Here is a 20794-nt window from a genome sequence, read left to right as displayed (position 1 = left end):
ACCATTAACTTCAACACTAATCTATTAAGTCTCTGACATTACTAAACAATTTCTGTTTCAGCAAGTAACACACTATACAGGGGAAACTGTTTAAGAAAATGGCCCTCATTTTCCAGCTTACTGGAATTGATTAATCTTTTCAATAGCTTTGAAGATGGCATAGCAGAGTTGCTACTTTTCTGTACCTTCAACAAAGACTACAAGCAGAGAGTAGACTAGTAAATGTTTTATCAGCCAACCTATTAGAGTCCCATTATTTTCTGTCTTACATGACTTCATGTAATGAATTTTTATAATTAAACTAATGGCATACAATTTATTTTTTTTCTTTTTACTTTCAGGCCCCATTTCTCTTCCAGTTTCTTTGGAATAAGTTTTTACTAAAAGAAAGGAGAAAAGCTCTCAAAGTGTTTCATTACCTTAATTTCATTATGACACTTTGGAAAGCATTCTCTTTATCTGTGCCCTCTCTTTAATTTGCTGACTTTATTAAAAGGCTTAAGCAGCCTTGTAATTAACCACTAACCCATATGCCCCAGGCATCTAAAAGAAACACAAATGGTAAGTCCGTGTACAATATACACTGTGAAAAATGCTGGAGAAGTTGGTATTAGCAGCCCAGGACTTGAGGAAGTTGTCTTTTTGGTCAATTCTTCAATAGTACTGTGGACTCCAAAAGCCTCTCTGGGAGACAATGTAGCTTTTATCTTTTATCTCACACAGAGTATACAAAATTAGTGTTCTATTCCACTCTGATATCTTATTTTAATCTGGCCAGGCTAGTACAATGGTCTAGGGTTAAGGGACATAAATATGGTACCACAAACAGATGCTTTTGAGGATCACCAGGATGTTTGAGAATGGTCAGGAAGCATTAATGATCCAGCTTTCTGAATCAGAACCAGAATTCTAGCAGGCTCTGCTTGCTTTTGGCATCATGCCTTCCCCAAGAAAACTGATTACCCAAAATTTTATTATCATGCAGAGTGACTTAACTTTAAATATTCAATTCTTCTCCACTTCCTCAATTGTCTTGCCTCAGATAGGAGGACTGGAACATGGAACAGTAATCTCCTCCCAAAGTCTTCAGTTTGAGAGCCTAGTATTTTTCAGGTGATTCTCCCTTTAAATCAGTGCATCTGTTTCCTTTTGACTTCCAACTCTTTTTAGCTTCCTTTTGTATATCATCTTCCCCCATCAGATTGCAAGCTTCTTGATGACAGGGACTATCTTTTTTTCTTATTTGGATCCCAAGCTCTTAGTACAATACATAGGTACATTGTTACTGAGTCATTCAGATGTGTCTGACTTTTTCTGATCTCATGAGCCCTAGCATGCTAGTGCTGTCCATAGAACTTCCTTGGGAAAGATACTGGAATGGTTTGCCATTTCCTTCTCTTGAGCTTAAGTGACTTGCCTAGGGTTGCACAGCTAGTAAGTGTCTGAGGATTTATTTCAACTCAGGTTTTCCTGACTCCAGGTCCAATGCTTTATCCATTGAGCCACCTAATTGATTCACATTGTACACAGTAGGTGTTTAATAAATATTTTTTGAGTTGAATTGAACATTAACTGAAATTATGTAGATCTGTTATGATGGAGAGAGCCATCTACACCCAGAGAGAGGACTGTGGGAATTGAGGGTGGATCATAGCATAACATTTTCACTTTTTGTTGTGGTTTTGAATTTTATTTTCTTTCTCATTTTTTAAAAATTTTTAATGTGATCTTTCTTGTGCAGCAAGATAATTGTATAATCAGCCATTCCTATATTGAATTTAACACATATTTTACCATGTTTAATAATACCAAAAATACCAAATAGGAAAGGGGGGGAGGAAAGTGAGGAAATGGGAAAAACAAGGTTTTTCAAGGGTCAATGTTGAAAAAATTATCCTTGCATATGTTTTGAAAAAAAATAACTTCAATTAAAAAAAAGAAAATCAGGTCTGCAAACCTTCTTATTTCAAAAGGTAGCCTTATTGACCACAATGGAAGTCCGCTATTCTGCAGAAGCCTGTGATGTGTGAAGTCATTAACATTATCCTTTTCTATTAGTCACCAAAAGGTGGAAGAAATGAAGGTTTTTTAAAGTTAAAGTAACAAATCTGAAAAAATAGATCTGAATTTTTCTTGATATGTAACCACTTTAATTTTTTTTTGAAAATAAGAAAGCACTAAGTGTTATGTTATTCATGGGCAATTCTCAGCAATGAAACTTCTTAATTAAAGAATGGGTAAAGAAAGAATTTAATGCCTAGCACTTTTTAGTCATGCACAGAATAAGCTGAACTATACAGTGTAACCCAAACATAACAGGGTGCAATTGCAACATAATTCAATTCAAGACTGGTAACATTGCATTAAATATTTATATAGTCAAGCTTCATTCTAGGAAAACAAGTCCATGCTACCTCTATGCTGTCATAGATGGAGGAAGTACTGTGTATGCTAAGAAAAGTTTAACTGCTTTTTCCATGTTTGGAGAGGAAAAACACTATTATTGATTATAATTCCCTAGTCAAGTATGGAAATTCAAGTAAGAATGAGTAGAGGAGAAAGGATAGGGTATGCAATAATAACAAGATACACATAACATCTTGGACATTTGACATTACATCTCCCTCTGCCCTATCCCCCATTGCCAGCAGGATTAGTCCAGAGTACCAATATGACTTGGGCCTTAAAAGTAAGAATAGATTCTTTGTGTGAAAAGAGAATACAGTTCCCATCCCTGTGAGGTTGCCTGAGGCAGTCTCATGGAAGATAGGGAAATCATGGCCCCATTGAATGACTAACACTCTATCCCCCAAATTAGAATTCTAAATATTGAGCTTTTTACCTCCTCTTTGCTTTCTACTAAATAAGACCTGAGCAAATGAAAATCAAATACAATTCTAATAAATTCTTGAATGACAGACTAAAGCAGTCCTTATGTTTACCAGATTGTTGTAGCTATTAAAATTATTCAAATCATCATGAAAATACATCTCCGTTTGAAATAACATGAATGAGATCTCCAAAACACAGTGGGCAGCCTTGAAAACATTTCTTCAAAGATTTGATCAATTACAATATTTCTCGCTCCAGATAGTTTTAAGTATTATATATCTAAGTCAGCTAAACTCAAGCAAGATTTTGCTTCTCTATTGAATTCATGTACTCCAGCTCATCCAAGCACAAAATAGCTAATGCTGTCACATCTGAAAAGCTTTTATGCTGGATTTGACATAAAAGCAATCATAAGACTGACAAAAAAGCAATAGTGGGATATTCCTCTTCCAAAGACTAAGATGGGAAAAAAAAGGAGTGGAAAAATCCTGCAGCTAGATGAACTTCTCTTGAGATTACAGGAGTAGAATATAAAATAATCAGTGGCATTCTTCCCCAAGTTCTCATTGCCAAATTTAGACGATCTTAATGGCCCAGGCAACGGACTATAGATTGGAGAAATAGTTGGCCAGTGAAATTTTGTAATAAGGCTACTGGCATTTGTCGAGACCACTGGCACACTCCCTTGGCTCTTGTAACAGTTCTAAATGGCGGCACTTATGATAAGCTTTTGCCACAGTTCGCAGGCAGACATTCTGATTATTTTGAAAATACTGTAAGATTCTCTGTAAAATCTGTCCTGCTGTCACTGAAAGAGCTTTCTATCATACCAGGATTATAGCCAACATGAAGAAAAGACAGTGAGTAAAATATGTAAAATGAACTGAGAATTCAGTTCAATTTTTCCCTTAAGATAGTTATATAGGGTACATTTTTTGAAAAGAAAGGAAGAAAACCATTTTTAAGAGTAAGAAAATAAAATTTCAATTATTTCAAATATTCATCAGTTATTCACAGGGTAGATATTGTGCATTGTCCTGTCTTTTACATTTTTGAGGAAACCTTAAAGAATGCTTGATCCAGTTGCCCTAATTTATAGAAGAACAGAGATGCAGTGAAGTTAAATGACTTAACTAGTTACAGTTAATAACTAGGATCTTTCAAAACAAGTTTCCCTTTCTGACTTCACTATTTCTGACACTAACCCTTTCTCCATTGTCCACCTATCAGAATCCTTGAATCTAAAGTTTAGAAGGGACCTTCTATTCTAACACATGCCTGAACAAAATTACCTTCTTCAGTGTCAATGATAAACAATTTTCTAAATTCTTCTTGATGAACTCCAGTGAGGACAAATCAACAACTTCTTGAAATAGTCTGTTCCAACTTGGGAAAGTTCCAATGATTAAGAAGATTTTCCATATGTCAAGCTTAAATGTGTCAGTGAGTCAATTAATTACCTCTAGTTCTTTTCCCTGGAACCAGAACAATATGATTGCTCTTCAAATACTTGAAGATGGCTATTACATCTGGACAGGCAATGTACAGTGAATAGGGTACTGGGTTTGGAAGCAGGAAGATATGCATCCAAAATTCCATCTCAGATACTTAGAAAAAAAAGGAAAATGCTTTCATTTAGTTCCTCTGTGCCTTAATGTCCTCACTTACAAAATAAAAGGTTTAGCCTTGTCTTCTGAGGTCTCTTTCAGTTTTAATTCCAGGACACCATAATCCTACCTCCTTCTTAATGTTTTCTCCGAAATAATTTTTCCCAGTTCCTACAATCAACCTTGATATTGCATGGTTTCCAGTACTCTCACCATCATGGATTTTATCCATCTTGTCTATATCCTTTCTAATGTAATGGGGTTTTGACATTAATTAGAAGGTTGTCAAAGTTGTTACTACAATAAAATGTGGTATCAAAGCCAAACACAGTACCACAAATATGGTGGTGATAGATACAATGGAGATATCATCTTTCTCATTCTGGACAACGGATCTTTTTAATAGAGCCTAAATGTTATCTTTTTTACTGTTGTGTCATACTGTTGACTTATATTGAACTAGTACTCTTAGAAATTTGTAGCAAGAATTACTGCCTATCAGAACACCATTGTCTTTCAAATTGATTACTTTAAACTTTATTGAAGAAAGCCTTATTAAAGGTTATTAAAACTTTATCTCCATTAATTTTACACTATTATATTCAGTACTCTATTTTGGCTAACATGGTACTCAATATGATCTCTACCAGGTAAGTGGGGGTAACCTCTTTTGATTGATTGTCTGCATTTTTAAAATATATAACACTATGTGTGTTTTGCTCTTTCTCCCACCTTCTTTTGCTGTAACCATGAACTGAACCAATAAGAGGAAAGGAAATTGATGCCTTGGAAAATCAGATGAATTGTCATAGGTCACAGGAGGAATAGCATATCTGAAAATTAATACAAGATCTGGCCTTGAATCCAGATTTTGACTGATTTTGAAATAATATTATAGCCAGCAGGTACAAACTAAGGAAAAGAACAAACTTCAAATAAGGGTAATGATAAACAGAGTAGAAAGAACTCTGAAGAATATATCTGGATTTAGCATCCCTAGTTCCTAGATCCTAGCTGAAGTTGATTTCTTCCTAAATTCTGTTTTGATTTTTGTTACTGGGAAATTTTGAAGCTCAGAAAAATTATCCAGTGTTTTCTATTTCTATTATCAATGTTTAAGTATCTTTCCTATTAAATTAGGCAATTAAGAGTTAATTTTATTTTATGGACAATGAGCCTATTAATATTAGTCTACTGGAATTCCTCATTGGATCTTCCCATTTTTCTTGCTATCTATAATCTCTCCTATCCCAAAATCAGCATCAAATTTATATTTTTAATCCATCAGCTAAGATATTTTACTTTCTCCTTTTCAAAAATAGAAGAATTTGCTATCTTCTCCACCAAATATAATGTTAAATTCAAATTGCTTATATTTGATGATTTCTTCCACTGTAAAGCAATCTTTATAAACAAACTTAATTTGATCTGTTTCCCATACTTACACTAGTCTTTTTTTCTCTACTTTTTGGTTGAAACCAAGCAAATTCCTACTTGTGAAAGTGGAAATTAATAATGTCACCAAATGTTATCTTCTGTTATTCATTGATTAAATTTGACTGTGGTTTTTATGTGGTTCAAGGAATATGGTGTTCTATGTGTCTGTTTGTCATCTTGGTGTGTCTATCTATCTATCTACCTACCTACCTACCCTACCTATTCAGCCACCTATTTGCTAATTTATCTGAAACAAAAGGCCCCCCTAAAAAAATAAACAAAAATTTCTTTCTTTGGAAAATGCTAAGCTTAAAAAATGTATTACATGGGGCAGCTAGGTGGTATAGTGGATAGAGCACCAGACCTGAAGTCAGGAGGACTTGAGTTCAAATCTAGTCTCAGACACTTAACATTTCCTAGCTGTGTGACCCTGTGCTCATCACTTAACCCCAATTGTCTCAGGGAAAAAAAATATTAGATTTTAGTGATGAAATATAGATCTCTTATTCAAAGGCAAATTTCAAAAAGTTGAATGATAATTTAAAAATAATCCCAGTTTGATTAAGTTTGAGGTATTTAAAGCAGTTGAATTCAAGAATCTGAGTTTTTTTTTTCTCTTGCAATCTGATATTTTCGTTTGAAGCCATTTGCAAAGGAGATAAAATCTTGAGAGTTGTGGAGAACTCTTCAGTCTTACTATCATTCTAGATTCCTTTCAGCACACAACAAACTTCCTTCTCCCTTTCTTCTTACTCAAACATGCCATCTATCCTGCTCCTATATTTTATCATCAACTGCTAGGATCTATCTGTCATATCTCTCCCTTTTCTTTCTCTAAATTCCTATAACTAGCTTCATCAAGGCCCCTCCTGTGTTGATATTAAGAGACCTTCATCCTCATCTACTAGAAAAGAGGTGATAGAGAGTTGCAATATAATGTCCAAAAGGTAATTCTCCATGACAATATTAATATCTTGGAAGTTCCTAAGTTTGATCACTTCTATTTTCATTCAATTTAAAATTCAATATAATTATAGAATTCATAGATAGGGAAAAGAAAATTCCTTATAAACAGGCTATACGTCTATCTTGGTGTTGCCTTTAAGGGCTCCTTTTATAAATGTACTTCTCTGCAGAAAAAAAATGATAGGATGGAAAATTTCATGTGATTTTTTTCTACCTACTTATTTTATGTGATGGAGAACTTTGATGATGCCTCTATGACTATGTCTAGGAAGAGAAGTGCATGTTTCCTTCTTCTTTTACACAGCAGTAGAGTCCTTTGCTGACCCATATCTGATTGTCTGAATCATATTTGTCATTCAAAATCCAGCTTAAACTCTACTTTCCATGATCATGAAGCCTTTCCCTGAACCCAAACAAGCTAAAATCTTTTCTTTTTTCTTCCTGGGACCTGGAATGCAATTTCTTCATAATAATCTTCTGTGCTAATAACATTATATTTTTTATTATATTTCTGTATATATTATTGCTCCCCACTTTGTTGTATGATTCATGTCTTTTCATCTTTCTATCTTTTTTTTTTTTGAATGCAGCACAATACTCCATAGATTTAGAGACTGAAGGACCAAAGAAGTCATCAATTCCAACTTCTTCATTTTATAGAGGAGGAAATGGTTCCAAAAAGATAAGGTGAATTGTCCAAAATCACACAAGTATTAAGTGTGAGAGCTGAGATTTGAACCTCATTTCTCTCATTTTAAAAACAGTTTATTTTGTTGTCCTAGAGAGGAAGGAGGTAAATAAGGGGAGGGGGAGAAAATGTTAAAACACAAAGTTTTACAAAAATGCATGTTGAAAATTCTCTTTATATGTATTTGGAAAAATAAAATATTGACAGAATATTTTTTAAAATTAGTATATTCACTCTACAACTAAATGACTAATTAATACTGTTAGTATTAATGGCTATTATTAATTAGTGCAACTAAAATAATTAGTTAGGGGTATATTTGCTCAAGAACATGACTCCTAATGTTACCTTGTGGATATTAAGTGCTATGAAAAAAATACTGGTCATATTATATGCTCACAGTTGTGTGGTTTTGTTTTTATTTATTTTTGCCCTTTTATCATTTTTGGTTTTGACTTTGATGGCAAAAATACACTTATAGCTTAAGTTGTTCCTTATAGCTTTATACTTTGTTAATTTATCTAATGAGATACAACTTGGAGAAATAATATTAATATATCATCTTACATGGAAGAAAGATAAACTTTATTATTTTTGTTTTTAAATGGAAGGTCCAAAACAATGGATGAAAGTTGTAAGAAGTTACATTTAGGCTTGATATTAGAAAAAAATCTAATAATAAGAGCAATTCCAAAAGTGATTGAGGTTTTCTTGGGAACATCATAGTTATAGTCTCATATATATATATATATATATGGGGGGTGAAGGGGTGTGCATATACATATACATACATATATATATATACATATGCACTTTTTTCATTTCTAAGAAAAACCATGATAATTTTGTTGTATATTTGAAATTGCTAGCAGCTTGTTATAGTGGATTGGCCATTTCATGTATATTTATTGTATTGTTCATGTTTACTGAAGTATGTTATGAAAAAGCTTGTTTTATTTAATACATTAAAAATAAAATTTAAAAGTCTATGTTTAAAATATGTAAGAACTTATGAAGAGTGATATAAAAAGATTAGAAAAACAATACACAATGGAAATAAAAATGAAGTTGGAAAGAATCATTAATCAAATTTGAATATTATATTGATGAAGCTTGGGTTCAAAGGATAGATATAAGAAGGCACTTCCTCCAATTCTATATAGAAATGAGGAAGTTTGGTGTGGAATGCTCCATATAATATTAGATTTTTTTGATATGATGGGATAGTTTTTGCTGGTCCATTTTTATTTTTAATCTTAATTTATTTGTATTATAATGGTTCACTTTCTGGGATGCAAAAGGGAAAAACACTAGGAAATATAACTAAATGATAAATGATAAAAGGCTTTTGTTTTGAGTATGCCTATTTTGGCTAACATGGTACTCAATATGATCCCTACCAGGTAAGTGGGGGTAACCTCTTTTGATTGAATGTCTGCATTTTAAAAATATATAACACTATGTGCTTTGCTCTTTCTCCCACCTTCTTTTGCTGTAACCATGAACTGAACCAATAAGAGGAAAGGAACTGGTCTTCCCTTAGTCTTCTTAGTATTCCAGAGAAATAGTCCTGGCCATGTAATGGTGATGGTTCTGTTTGTTTCTTTTCTATGTTATTTTCCCTTTATTTCAGGCTCTGGAGGTGGTCTAGGACTTCAAGCCATGATAACCTTGGAGTCAGGCAAACTTTGCAGGCAAAGTACTACAGCCACCAGCCCAGTAGGGAAGCCCTGAGAAGCCAGAGTGTTTAGAACTTAAGTTGAAGGGATGTTTGGATTTGGAATTGAGACTGTGCTTTATGGGAACAGAGTTAAACACTCAGCTTAATTGTCTTCCTCTCTACTACAGATCAAAGAGGGATGGAGATTATGCCTCCCACATGTTGTAGGCAGTAAGTTTGTATAAGTGCTATTAAACCTTTGAAAGTAAGCATCCCTTTGTAAAGGCTCAACTGTGTTATATATATAAAATGCTTTTTAAGAAAAGAAATAATGCATAATAGTTGAATCATATACAAAGTCCTTTGAAAAAACTTTCTAAAGAAAAATGCCGAATCAAAGAGCAATTAAGATGAGTCGAGTTGCCAAATAGTATTACCCTAAAATATTCAGATAACTGAGGCAAACTTAAATTTTAGTGCTGATTCTCATAGAGATTTAAAAATAAGGTAGACCATAAATGTAACTGAATTCAACCCTTTTACTTAATGGATAAGGTTACTAAAGCCCTGTAAGGTAAAATGATATCCAAGTTCCTAAGAGAAGTAAAGAGCTAATGAGGATGTGAATTCCAATACTTCGACTCTAAATCAATCCATTAAGAAACATTTATTATTGCTGTTCATTTGTTTCGATCATATCCAACTTTTTAGGACCCTATTTAACATTTTCTTGGGCAAAGATATTAGAGTGGTTTGCCCTTTCCTTCTCCAGCTCATTTTTCAGATGAGGGAACTGAGGTAAACAGGATTTGGTACTCTGTATACTATACCATTTTGTTTTCATTTATGAAACACTGATTACATGCTAGGAACTGTGTTAAACTAACTTAAAAGTTAAGTTTTATCCAAAGGATAAAAAGAAAGCAAAAAAGAGTACCCAGTTTCAAAGAGTTTGCAATCTAATGGGGAGACAATATACAAGCAAATGTATAAAAACATGTTATATATAGGATAAATAGGAAATGAATTAGTTGAGAGAAAGCACTGGAATTAAGAGCAGTGGGGAAGGTTTCCTATAAAAGATGGAATTTTAGATGAGATTTAAAGGAATACAGGGAATTCAATAAGTGGATTTAAGGAGGGAGAATTTTAAAGGCAGAAGAGACAGAGCTGAGATGGAGTTAGTTGTTCATAGAATAGCCAGAAGGCCAATATCACTAGACTGAAGAATACATATTGGGAAATAATGTTTTAGAAGGCTGGAAAGGTAGAGGGGGCTGGGTTATAAAGAACTTTGGATGTCCAAAAGAATATTTTGTATTTAGTCCTGAAGCAGTAGGGTGTCAATGTAGTTTATCAAATACAGTTTAACATTGTCTGACCAGTGCCTTAGGATATTCATTTGAGTTGTTGAGTGGAGGATGGATGGGAGTGGGAAGAGATTTGAGGCAGGAAGAGTTACTAGCAGGCCACTGCTGAAGATCAGATCAGGTGTGAGATGATGAAAGCCAGCACCAGAATGGTGAAGAGGGAATATATTTTAGAGATATTGCAAAGGTGAAACTGACAGTTCTTGGCAACAGATTAGATGTGGGAGGTGAATTCAGGATGATTCTTAGCTTGTGAGTCTGAGGGACTGGAAGGATGCTAATGCCTTCTATGGAACTGGGAAGACCAGATGGATAGGGAGGATCTATGAATTTAGTTTTGGACATTTTGAGTTTAAAACTGGATATCCAGCTTAATGTGTTTGAAAGGAGTTGGAAATTCAAGATTGGAGGTCATTAGAGAAGTTAGGACAGGATAGATAAATTTAAGAATCATCAGCATAGAGATGGTAATTAAATCCATGGAAACTGATGAAATCATTAAGTGGAGTAGTATAGAGGGAGAAAAAAAGGTGCAGGACAGAATCCCAAGGGACATTTGTAGTTATAGAATATAATTTGGATGAGCAAATGATCTCTAGCAATGGGTACTGAGAAGGACAGGTGAGATAAATAGAAGAATTTAAAAAGAGTAGTACCTAAAATCTAGAAAGAAGAGTGAATCAAGAAGGAGAGAATGATCAGCAGTGTGAAAGACTACATAGAGGTTAAGGAGATTAAGAATTAAAAAAAGGTCACTAAATTTGGCAAATCAAAGATCGTTAATAACTTGAAGAGAACAGGGGTTAAGAAGAGAATAGGATGAGAGAAAATGGGGGGTTTGGTGGGTACCTATTAGCTTTGTCTTTCTGTCTTTCTCTTTTTCTGAGGCAATTGGGGTTAAGTGACTTGCTCAGGACCACACAGCTAGGAAGTGTTAAGTGTCTGAGACCAGATTTGAATTCAGGTCCTCCTGACTTCAGGGCTGGTGCTTCACTCACTGCACCACCTAGCTGCCCCACCTATTGGCTTCTTAAAGATATTTACCTATAAAGGGCAATAGAGATATATAGAATGATAATTAGCAGTGATAGAAGCATAAAGTGAGAGTAAAATATGATCATGTTTGTAGGCAGTAAGAAATAAGCCAGTAAACAAAGAGATATTGAAAATAGGTAATGGAATGGAGGTGATGGAGGGGGAAATCTTTTGGAAAAGATGGGGTGGAACAGGATTGCTTGAATAGGTTATCCTTAGTAAGGAATAAGGCCACTTTATCATATGAGATGGGGATAAAGGAGGAGAGATAGTAGCAGAAGGCATGTAAATGAGAGGGAGGGAGAAGAGGGAGTTGGTTTCATTTAGTGATTGGTTTCATTTTTCTCCATAAAATTTGAAGCAAGTTACTCATCTGAGAAGGTGAGGGAAGGAAGAGCCATGGGAGGTTTGAGAAGAGCTGCTTTGGAGAACAGGATCATGAGTTGATAAATCGGGTATAGAAGGATTACATCAGTAAGAGCCCATTTTAGGTTCTGTAATATAAATTTGTAGTGGACTCATTCAGAACATGTGCATAAGCCCTTTTTGTAGTGGCTAGAAACTGGAAACTGAATGGATGCCCATCAGTTGGAGAATGGCTGAATAAATTGTGGTATATGAATATTATGGAATATTATTGTTCTGTAAGAAATGACTAACAGGATGATTTCAGAAAGGCCTGCAGAGACTTACATGAACTGATGCTGAGTGAAATGAGCAGGACCAGGAAATCATTATATACTTCAACAACAATACTATATGATGACCAGTTCTGATGGACCTGGCCATCCTCAGCAATGAGATCAACCAAATCATTTCCAATGGAGCAGTAATGAACTGAACCAGCTATGCCCAGAGAAAGAACTCTGGGTGATGACTAAAAACCATTACATTGAATTCCCAATCTCTATATTTATGCCCACCTGCATTTTTGATTTCCTTCACAAGCTAATTGTACAATATTTCAGAGTCTGATTCTTTTTGTACAGCAAAATAACGGTTTGGTCATGTATACTTATTGTGTATCTAATTTATATTTTAATATTTAACATCTACTGGTCATCCTGCCATCTGGGGGAGGGGGTGGGGGGTAAGAGGTGAAAAATTGGAACAAGAGGTTTGGCAATTGTTAATGCTGTAAAGTTACCCATGCATATAACCTGTAAATAAAAGGCTATTAAATAAAAAAAAAGAACATGTGCATAAATTTTTTCCCACTTCCTTTCAGCAGCATATATGTAGAAACAAAGACAGCATAGTAGGAGTGATCCATGTCTTAAGCTTGACAAAATGAAATTAATGAAATGATAAAAAGGTTAAAGAGAAGAAGGCTGTAGATCTGAATTGCTTCCCTAAAATGAGGAAAAGAGGAAAGAGTTGCAATTCAGAAGCAATTCTCTAATTGAGGGGTTAATAGATTGAAAGCCATAGTGTGAACAATGAGGGAAAGCAGAAGGAAAGGCAAAAAAAAATCAATTTATTGTAGTTGGATAAGTAGATAATAGAATTCTTAAACTTGAAAATGAATAATGGTGAGATTAAGTATATGACCATCTTTGTGTGTGACTGAAATGGAGTAGAAGAATAGCATGGGAAGGTGAGAAGGTTGAGGAATGAAGTGATTAGTGTTTAAGGGAGAGTCTATATGTATATTGATGTTCCGCAGTATGAAGCAACTGAGAGAAAGAGTTGAAAAGTTGTGAGCTAGGTATTAAAGTCATTAAAGAAGTAAGAAAAGTGACCTGGATACATCATCAGTATTTTGATTAGGCGGTAGATAATAGTAGCAAGAACCCCAAAAGAAGAAACCTTATGGGTTATGGAGTTAGAGGGAAAACCAGGATGTAGCAATGGGGAACAAGAAGCATTACATCTCTTCTTTCACAACCAGTGAGCCAGTGGGAATGAGTGAAGATATATCCAGTAATAGCAAGGGGGTAGAAGGGAGGCCATTTCATCAGGAAAGTCAATAGCTAGAAAATAGAGTGGGAGAAGAAAAGTTTAGGATAAAGGGAAGCTTGTTTCAAATGGAACAGACATTCCATAGGGCACAGTTGGAAGACCTGGATGGTGTTTGGTTGAATGTTTGGGCTGCAACATTTGGGCTGAATGAATGAGGGAGGTGGGGAGGTTGGGAATAGGTTTTAGAAGATTCAAAATCAGTGGGATGTGAAGAATATAACAAGTTATGAGAAGATTCGTCGTTGAGTGGAGGGTGTCACTTCTGTACCAAAATAATGTAAGATGTTAAACTGTATATAAGTGCAATATGAAGTGGGTGGCACATGATCAATAAGTAAATCTTGCTTCATTCTTCCTACTTCCTCTGAAAGGTAGAGGTTAGGCAGGAAAGGGTGTAATAGGAGAGGAAGTTCAACCTGTGCAGGTGAGAACATTGCTCCTCTTCACATTAGCATTTTCTTTCCACAACCATGTTGAGAGATGAAGTTGGAAGCAGGATACAGAAATGGGAGCTGAAGTAGGAGCTGGCAGAGATGGAAATAGCTGCAACTTTGAAGCAGATTAAAGATGTCTGACTCAGAACCTTGACTCTTCTCAGAGAATATACTATACACAGCAGAAGATTAAGGTAAAAGGTGCCACAGCAGAAGATGTAAGGTAAAATGTGCAGTCAGAGAAACATTTGGTATCTCTTCTAGGCTTGAGGAGCCTAGAGATGAGGTAGCACCAGCAAGTGGTAGAATCTCTGCATGGAGGTAAGTTCTTTAGGACAGATGGTGGACACTGGCTAAGACCCTTTCTGCCTTCTTTCAGGGGATGTGCTGTGTTCCACATGGAATGGAAAACACAGGATAAAGGATCAGAGGAATATTTGGATCATCTTAAAATCAATATTCTTTTATGATAGTATCATTGTTCCACTTCTATAGCTTACCTTATTCTACTTTCAATGGATTACTTTTCATTAGCGAATGATTCATTAGAGAATTGATAAATTCCCATTAACATGGTTTGTTTATGAACTTTCAGCTTCAAACAATATTATAATTTCATCCAGCTTTAATTTTAAAAATAATGTCAGAAACCAACCTTAATTTCTGTGGATTGTTTTCTAATTCCTTCCATTGTGTAAGGAATCTCTTTCCATGACTCTAGCCTTGCTTTGGCCTTCTCCAGGGTCCATTCAGCTTCTTTCTTGGCTTCTAACCATTGAGCAGAATCTTTCAGCATCTCATTCAGCTGCTGTCTCCTCCTCTGAAGATGTTCTTGGACTTCATCCCATTGACTCTGTATTTTTTCAACTAATGAAAGAAAAACAATCATAACATATAATTAATATTGTTTGGAGACTCCCTCTGAAAATTTAAAGATACATATATGTATTGCTTACATTTTATGCTGTCCATAGTTTTTTTTTTTTTAACAATGTTAATGTCTTATAAACAGTTAATGCTGTTTTCTTACTTTGTCACATGGCCAAGCTAAAATGTTGCCAAATGGATAATTTAACATTACCCCGAAAATAAATAGTAAAATTAAGAATTTAAATTAAAGTCTACTGATCACAGTCTATTCATAGTTCCTTGAACCACATTCTTTTACTGGAGAGTTATATTTGAGGTTTAACATAAAGCTATTCTTTGAACTTTTGTTTATCAGTCACGTGTTCTCTCATAGTTATCATAGTATTACTCTGATCAGCTTGATGAACTTACTTTTTTGATATTTGTTCTGAATAAAAATTAATTTTAATTTTTTATTAAAACTTTATTTTTCAAAACATATGCATGGATAATTCTTTGACATTAATACTTGCAAAACTTTGTGTTCCAATTTTCCTCCACCCCTTCCTCTAGATGGCAAGTAATCCAATATTTGTTAAACATGGTAATAGTATATGTTAAATCAAATATATGTATACATATTAATACAATTAAGCTTGATGAACTTAAAAGATGGTGAGCTTTTTTTCTTACTTTGGGATGCATTTTGGAGGATGCAGATATATCCCTTGGTGCATTGTGGGTTATGATTCATTGTGATTAGGGATGAACAAATTTTCCTGAACCATTGTAGAATGAATTGCTATAAGAGAAGTAACCCATCTTTTTTGGATAGTAAATGAGAGTATTAAAATGAAAACTCTATCTTTTTCCAAAGACATCCCGAAAAAAAGAGCAAGAATCAGAGGGGATATAGAGTGAAGAAAAAACCTAGGAACACACATATTCTCATATTTTCTAGGAGACACTAATGACTTCCTTAGGGTAGAGACACAAGATAAATACATTACTTTTTTATATAGTAAAAGAAGAGAGTTTGGGGGCTCAAAATATCCTGGCCCCAATCTTAGAGAACCAAGGATCTAACTTCACACATTGAGATAAGTGGAAAGGAGAACAAAGCGGCTTAATATTGGCAATACTTCAACTCCAGTTTCCTCAGATAGAGGAGTGAGTAGACTTTCTAAGCAGTGTCATTACTACTTCACATAGATTTAACTATCTTTTATGACAGAAAATAACTCAAAGCATCCAAAACAGTTATCACAAATAACATTGCCTAAAATATTTAGTTTTAGTGGTCTTACTCTCTGTTATTAGGGGTATTGTATGATGTTTCATAATTGATTCTCCAGAAACTTGACTGACTTAAAGTTATCAGAGTTCTACTTCCTTTCAGTGATCTTTTCATATGTTGTTGCAGCCATTGCAACATATAAATAGAACCAGCCATGGGTTCTATTTATATCACTCATTCTTCATATTCACTACTTCTTACAATACAATAACATTTCACAGACTAAACATTTTTATTATATTGATATGGATATGAACTTTTAAAAATAGTATATAGTATTTTAACTAAATCAGTTTTATTCTTTAATTAACATATAATGCTTTGGTCTTAATAAATAATTATTGAAAAAAATGTAATTTTGACTTATCTTTTCCAAAATTGAATTTTAGAATCAGTAACAATTTACAATATTAATGATATCTCAAAAAGGCTTGATTTTATTCTTTCTTTTTTTAACAGAAGTATGCAACCCTGTCAGCATAGGTTTTACAAATTATACACTTCTTTTCATGACAATAGGATTAGCCCTCATTTAAACAAGGTCAACACCATTTTGGGAAGAAACAGACTGGTTCAATCATGCATAGGTGAAGGTTTCTTAATGGAAAAATAGTTATAGCCTGGGATGACATTTCATCCAAATGTCCTGCTTGAATCAATCTGTTTAATCACAGCAAGGGAAGATTTATGGCCAAAAGAAATCTTGGATATATGATGGAGACAGCCAAAATGGTCTGTTGAGCAGGCCTTCTCTGCTTATTGCATCTCTCCTTCCTAGCCAGAAGCCCATGTAAGACCAACACAACTGATAGCTGGACTCTCTCAAGAGATTATATCTGAATCAAATTACTGAAGACCATGTATAATTTACAATGAAGTTGGGCCCAAAACTTTAAATGAGAACAACTTATATTTGAAAAGGGAATTTTGGAAGAACATATTCAATTTCTTTTGGAAAGTTTCTAATATTTTGCAAATACATGAAACCAAAGCTTATTCAAAATTTTGTAAGTTTAAAAAACATGACTGTGTAACCTGTGAATAAGAAGTCCACTATAGTCACTTAACTATATATACATCATATTTCCTTTTAGACATAATTGGTATGTAAAAATTATAACAAAATGGGGCTGCTAGATGGCACAATGGATAGAACATTAGCCCTAGATTTGGGAAGACCTGAGTTAAAATCTGACCACAGACATTAAACTCCTACTAGTTGTGTGACCCTAGGCAAATCATTTAACCCCAATTGACTTTCAAAAAAAGAAAAATAAAATAAAACCATAAAAAAAGAAACTGACAACAAAAAAATCTTTTGAGCTAAAATAAACAATATACTTATTCATGGGTAACTTACATTGACATAGCTTCAGTTTAAAACTTTTTTTCCTTTTGTTTTTCCTATTAACTAAATTTATAATAGATATGGTTATTTCATTCCCAGATTATTACAAATTTCTATCTTCACCTCATTTTCTGATATTCAAAGTTGCTACCACCAAAAGTCTTTCCCAAACCCTCAGTCTTTATTATTATTATTATTATAGCTTTTTATTTTCAAAACACATGCAAAGATAGTTTTCAATATTCACCCTTGAAAAACCTCGTGTTCCAAATTCTTTCCATCTCCCCATCCTGTCTCCTAGATGGCAACTATTCTAATATATGTTAAACGTGTGCATTTCTTCTATTCAGATTTCCATGATTATCAAGCTACACAAGAAAAATCAGATCAAAAAGGGAAAAAATGATGAAGAAAATAAAATACAAGCAAACAACAACAAAAAAAGTGAAACTGTTATGTCGTGATCCACACTCAGTTCCCACGGTCTTCTCTCTGGGTGCAGATGGCTCTCTACATCACAAGAACATTGGAACTAGCCTGAATCATCTCATTGTTGAGAAGAAACAAGAGAACTGATCATCATATAATCTTGCTATTGCCATGTACAATGGTCTCCTGGTTCTACTCACTTCACTCGGCATCAATTCATGTAAATCTCTTCAGGCCCTCTCTGAAATCATCTTGCTGATCATTTCTCATATAATAATAATGTTCCAAAATTTCATATGCCTAACTTATTCAGCCACTCTCCAACTGATAAACATCTACTCTGTTTCTAGTTTCTTGCCACTACAAAAAGGGCTGCCACAAACATTTTTGTACGTGTAGGTATCTTTCCCTTCTTTATGATTTCTTTGGAATACAAGACCAGTAGAGACAGTGCTGGATCAAAGGGTTTGAACAGTTTGATAGCCCTTTGGGCATAGTTCCAAATTGCTCTTCAGAATGGTTGGATCTGTTCAAAACTCCACCAACAATGTATTAATGTCCCAGTTTTTTCACATCCCCTCCAACATTCATCATTATCATTTGCTGTAATCTTATCCAATCTGAGAGGTGTGTAGTGGGATCTCAGAGTTGTCTTAATTTACATTTCTCTGATTAATAGCGATTTAGAGCATTTTTTCATATGACTATAGATAGCCAGACCCAGCCTTAAGTTCATCTTTCCTTGCTTTAAACTTCACCATTGGCTCGTTGATTTACAATTATCTCTTTAATCTTCCAGCTATCCCAAATATGGTTTGAGGGCCATATGTTACTGAAATAAGTGTGAGGTCTGTTTAAGATTTTTAGGAAAATGTTTTAATTAATTGGTTACTTGTATAAGTTGTAGAGGAGTGTGATATGTGTAGTACAGGGAGCTGCTTATTCCCATCATTGCATATCTGAATGATTTCAATGTCATTTTTGGCTTAGTTTAATTAGTAGTAAACAAAACAAAACATGATAGAAGATAAGTGGATTTCTGAGTCTGTTACCTACTACTGAAAAACAAAAAATAACCACTTCTATACTCTCGCCTTAATGCTCAATACAAGGGAAAGATTTCACCCTAGAGTTGTTGGAAGGAAGGGAGATTTTTCCTGGTTTCCCATTCAGAAAATTGGCTAGGGCTTCCCTGAAAATTTCAGGGAAGAGGGCTGCTAAAAACACTTTAGAACATACAAGGGTGATCATCAATTGGGCAATGGCTGAACAAATTGTGATAGATGATTGTTTTAGAATAGTACTGTGCAATAAGAAATACTGATCTCAATGATAGAAAAACATGGAAAGACTTGCAAGAAATAATGAAGAACAAGATGAGCAGAACCAAGACATTATTGTATTCAGTAACGGCAATATTGTTTTAAGAACAATTTTGAATGAATAAATCATTTTAACTACTATAAATACCCAAATCAACTATAAAGGACATATGAAGAAAGATGCTATCTACATTCAGAGAAAGAACTGATAAGTAGAATATGTATAAAATAATTATATATATATATATACACATACACACACACATATATGTCTACTTGTATCTAATGATATCCATCTCTGGACAGGGTTAACGGGAGGGAAAAAATGGAAAAATGTCATTATAATTTTCTTATATGTTGTGTGTTGAGAGAGCAAGTCATACTTAATAAATTTGTAGTTTCATGTGCAATCATCTTTGTTATTACACCTTAATAAATGCTTATTTTATTCCATAAATTAAAAATCAAATTAATTAATAATAAAAGAACATGACGAGGGAAGAAATATTTCTGACCATGTGAAGAAGAGTAGTGAACACAGAGAAAATGGGGTTCAGTATATCCTGTGTGGATGTAACACAACCAGAAGCTACACAGAGAGAAGATGGGTTACAGACTAGGAGCATGGAAAGGAGCAAGACAAGCAAGTATTTTTCTATCTAGATCCATGGAAGTCCTATATCCTGAAATTATCCAAAGGTATTTTTCAGCTTTAGAAAGGATCTGAGCCCATCACTTACTAGTAATAGCATGAGGACTTTGAGTTTTAAAATCCTCTGAAAAGGTATTCATCTGAAAATGGAGCTGATACATTTTTTTAACTTTAATATTTATTTCTCTTCTGATTAAATGTTTACTATTTAGATACACTAACTCTGTCAAACCTTATTTAGGCCAACCACTTAACTCTTTCAACATTAGTTTTCTCATCCTAAAATGGAGAATATTTTTAGTTCCCACTTCACAAGTTTGTTGTGAGACTAAAATGAGTTTATATATATATATATATAGTACTTTGCAAACTTTAAAGCATTATATAAATGTGAATTGTTGTTGCTATTGCTGTTGTTTATTAGTTTGGTGAGCAACTAAAAACCCTAGGGCTAAGTTAACTTCAGAAGCTCTAAGTTTTTGGTAGAGTCAAATAATTGATCTGAAAATAGATCTTCATTCAAATTAAATTAGTTCCAAGAGATCAATCTGACCCCTGGGTTAAACCCAAATAATTAAACATGGTCTTGCCCTCATGAAAATTGCAGTCTAATGGAGGATTTGGAAAAAGAAAATAAAAGTATCATGATTTTTATAAGTTTGCACTTCAGCAAACAGGTTTTAAATATGACCTATCAAAAATGAATATAGCATTATAAATACAAACCTAAGAATATTTCAGAAAATAGCTGTTGTACAACAAACTAAAATGGAGCTATAACAAACCAGAAAATTCTTACTAGTGTTCACAGATACTATTATGAAAATAGTGGAATTAACACAATTAACACACTTAGTAGAAACTATGGAAACCTATTAAAAAACAAAGAAGCAAATATTGTACTTG

At 34.0% G+C, this 20794-nt stretch overlaps 1 protein-coding gene across 10 annotated transcripts in view; it reads right to left on the bottom strand.

The window, feature by feature from the left end:
• Positions 1-20794, bottom strand: part of DMD (dystrophin) — a 2285006-nt gene that overhangs the window by 560153 nt on the left and 1704059 nt on the right. For all 10 annotated transcript variants that reach the window (XM_031963631.1, XM_031963630.1, XM_031963635.1 and 7 more), the window contains one exon: positions 14647-14858. In XM_031963631.1, coding sequence (XP_031819491.1) covers positions 14647-14858 — 212 coding nt within the window. The remainder of the gene's footprint in view (positions 1-14646; positions 14859-20794) is intronic.

Source organism: Sarcophilus harrisii, chromosome 3, assembly GCF_902635505.1.
Source record: "Sarcophilus harrisii chromosome 3, mSarHar1.11, whole genome shotgun sequence".
Taxonomy (NCBI): Eukaryota; Metazoa; Chordata; class Mammalia; order Dasyuromorphia; family Dasyuridae; genus Sarcophilus; species Sarcophilus harrisii.
This window is presented reverse-complemented; position numbering and strand designations above follow the sequence as displayed.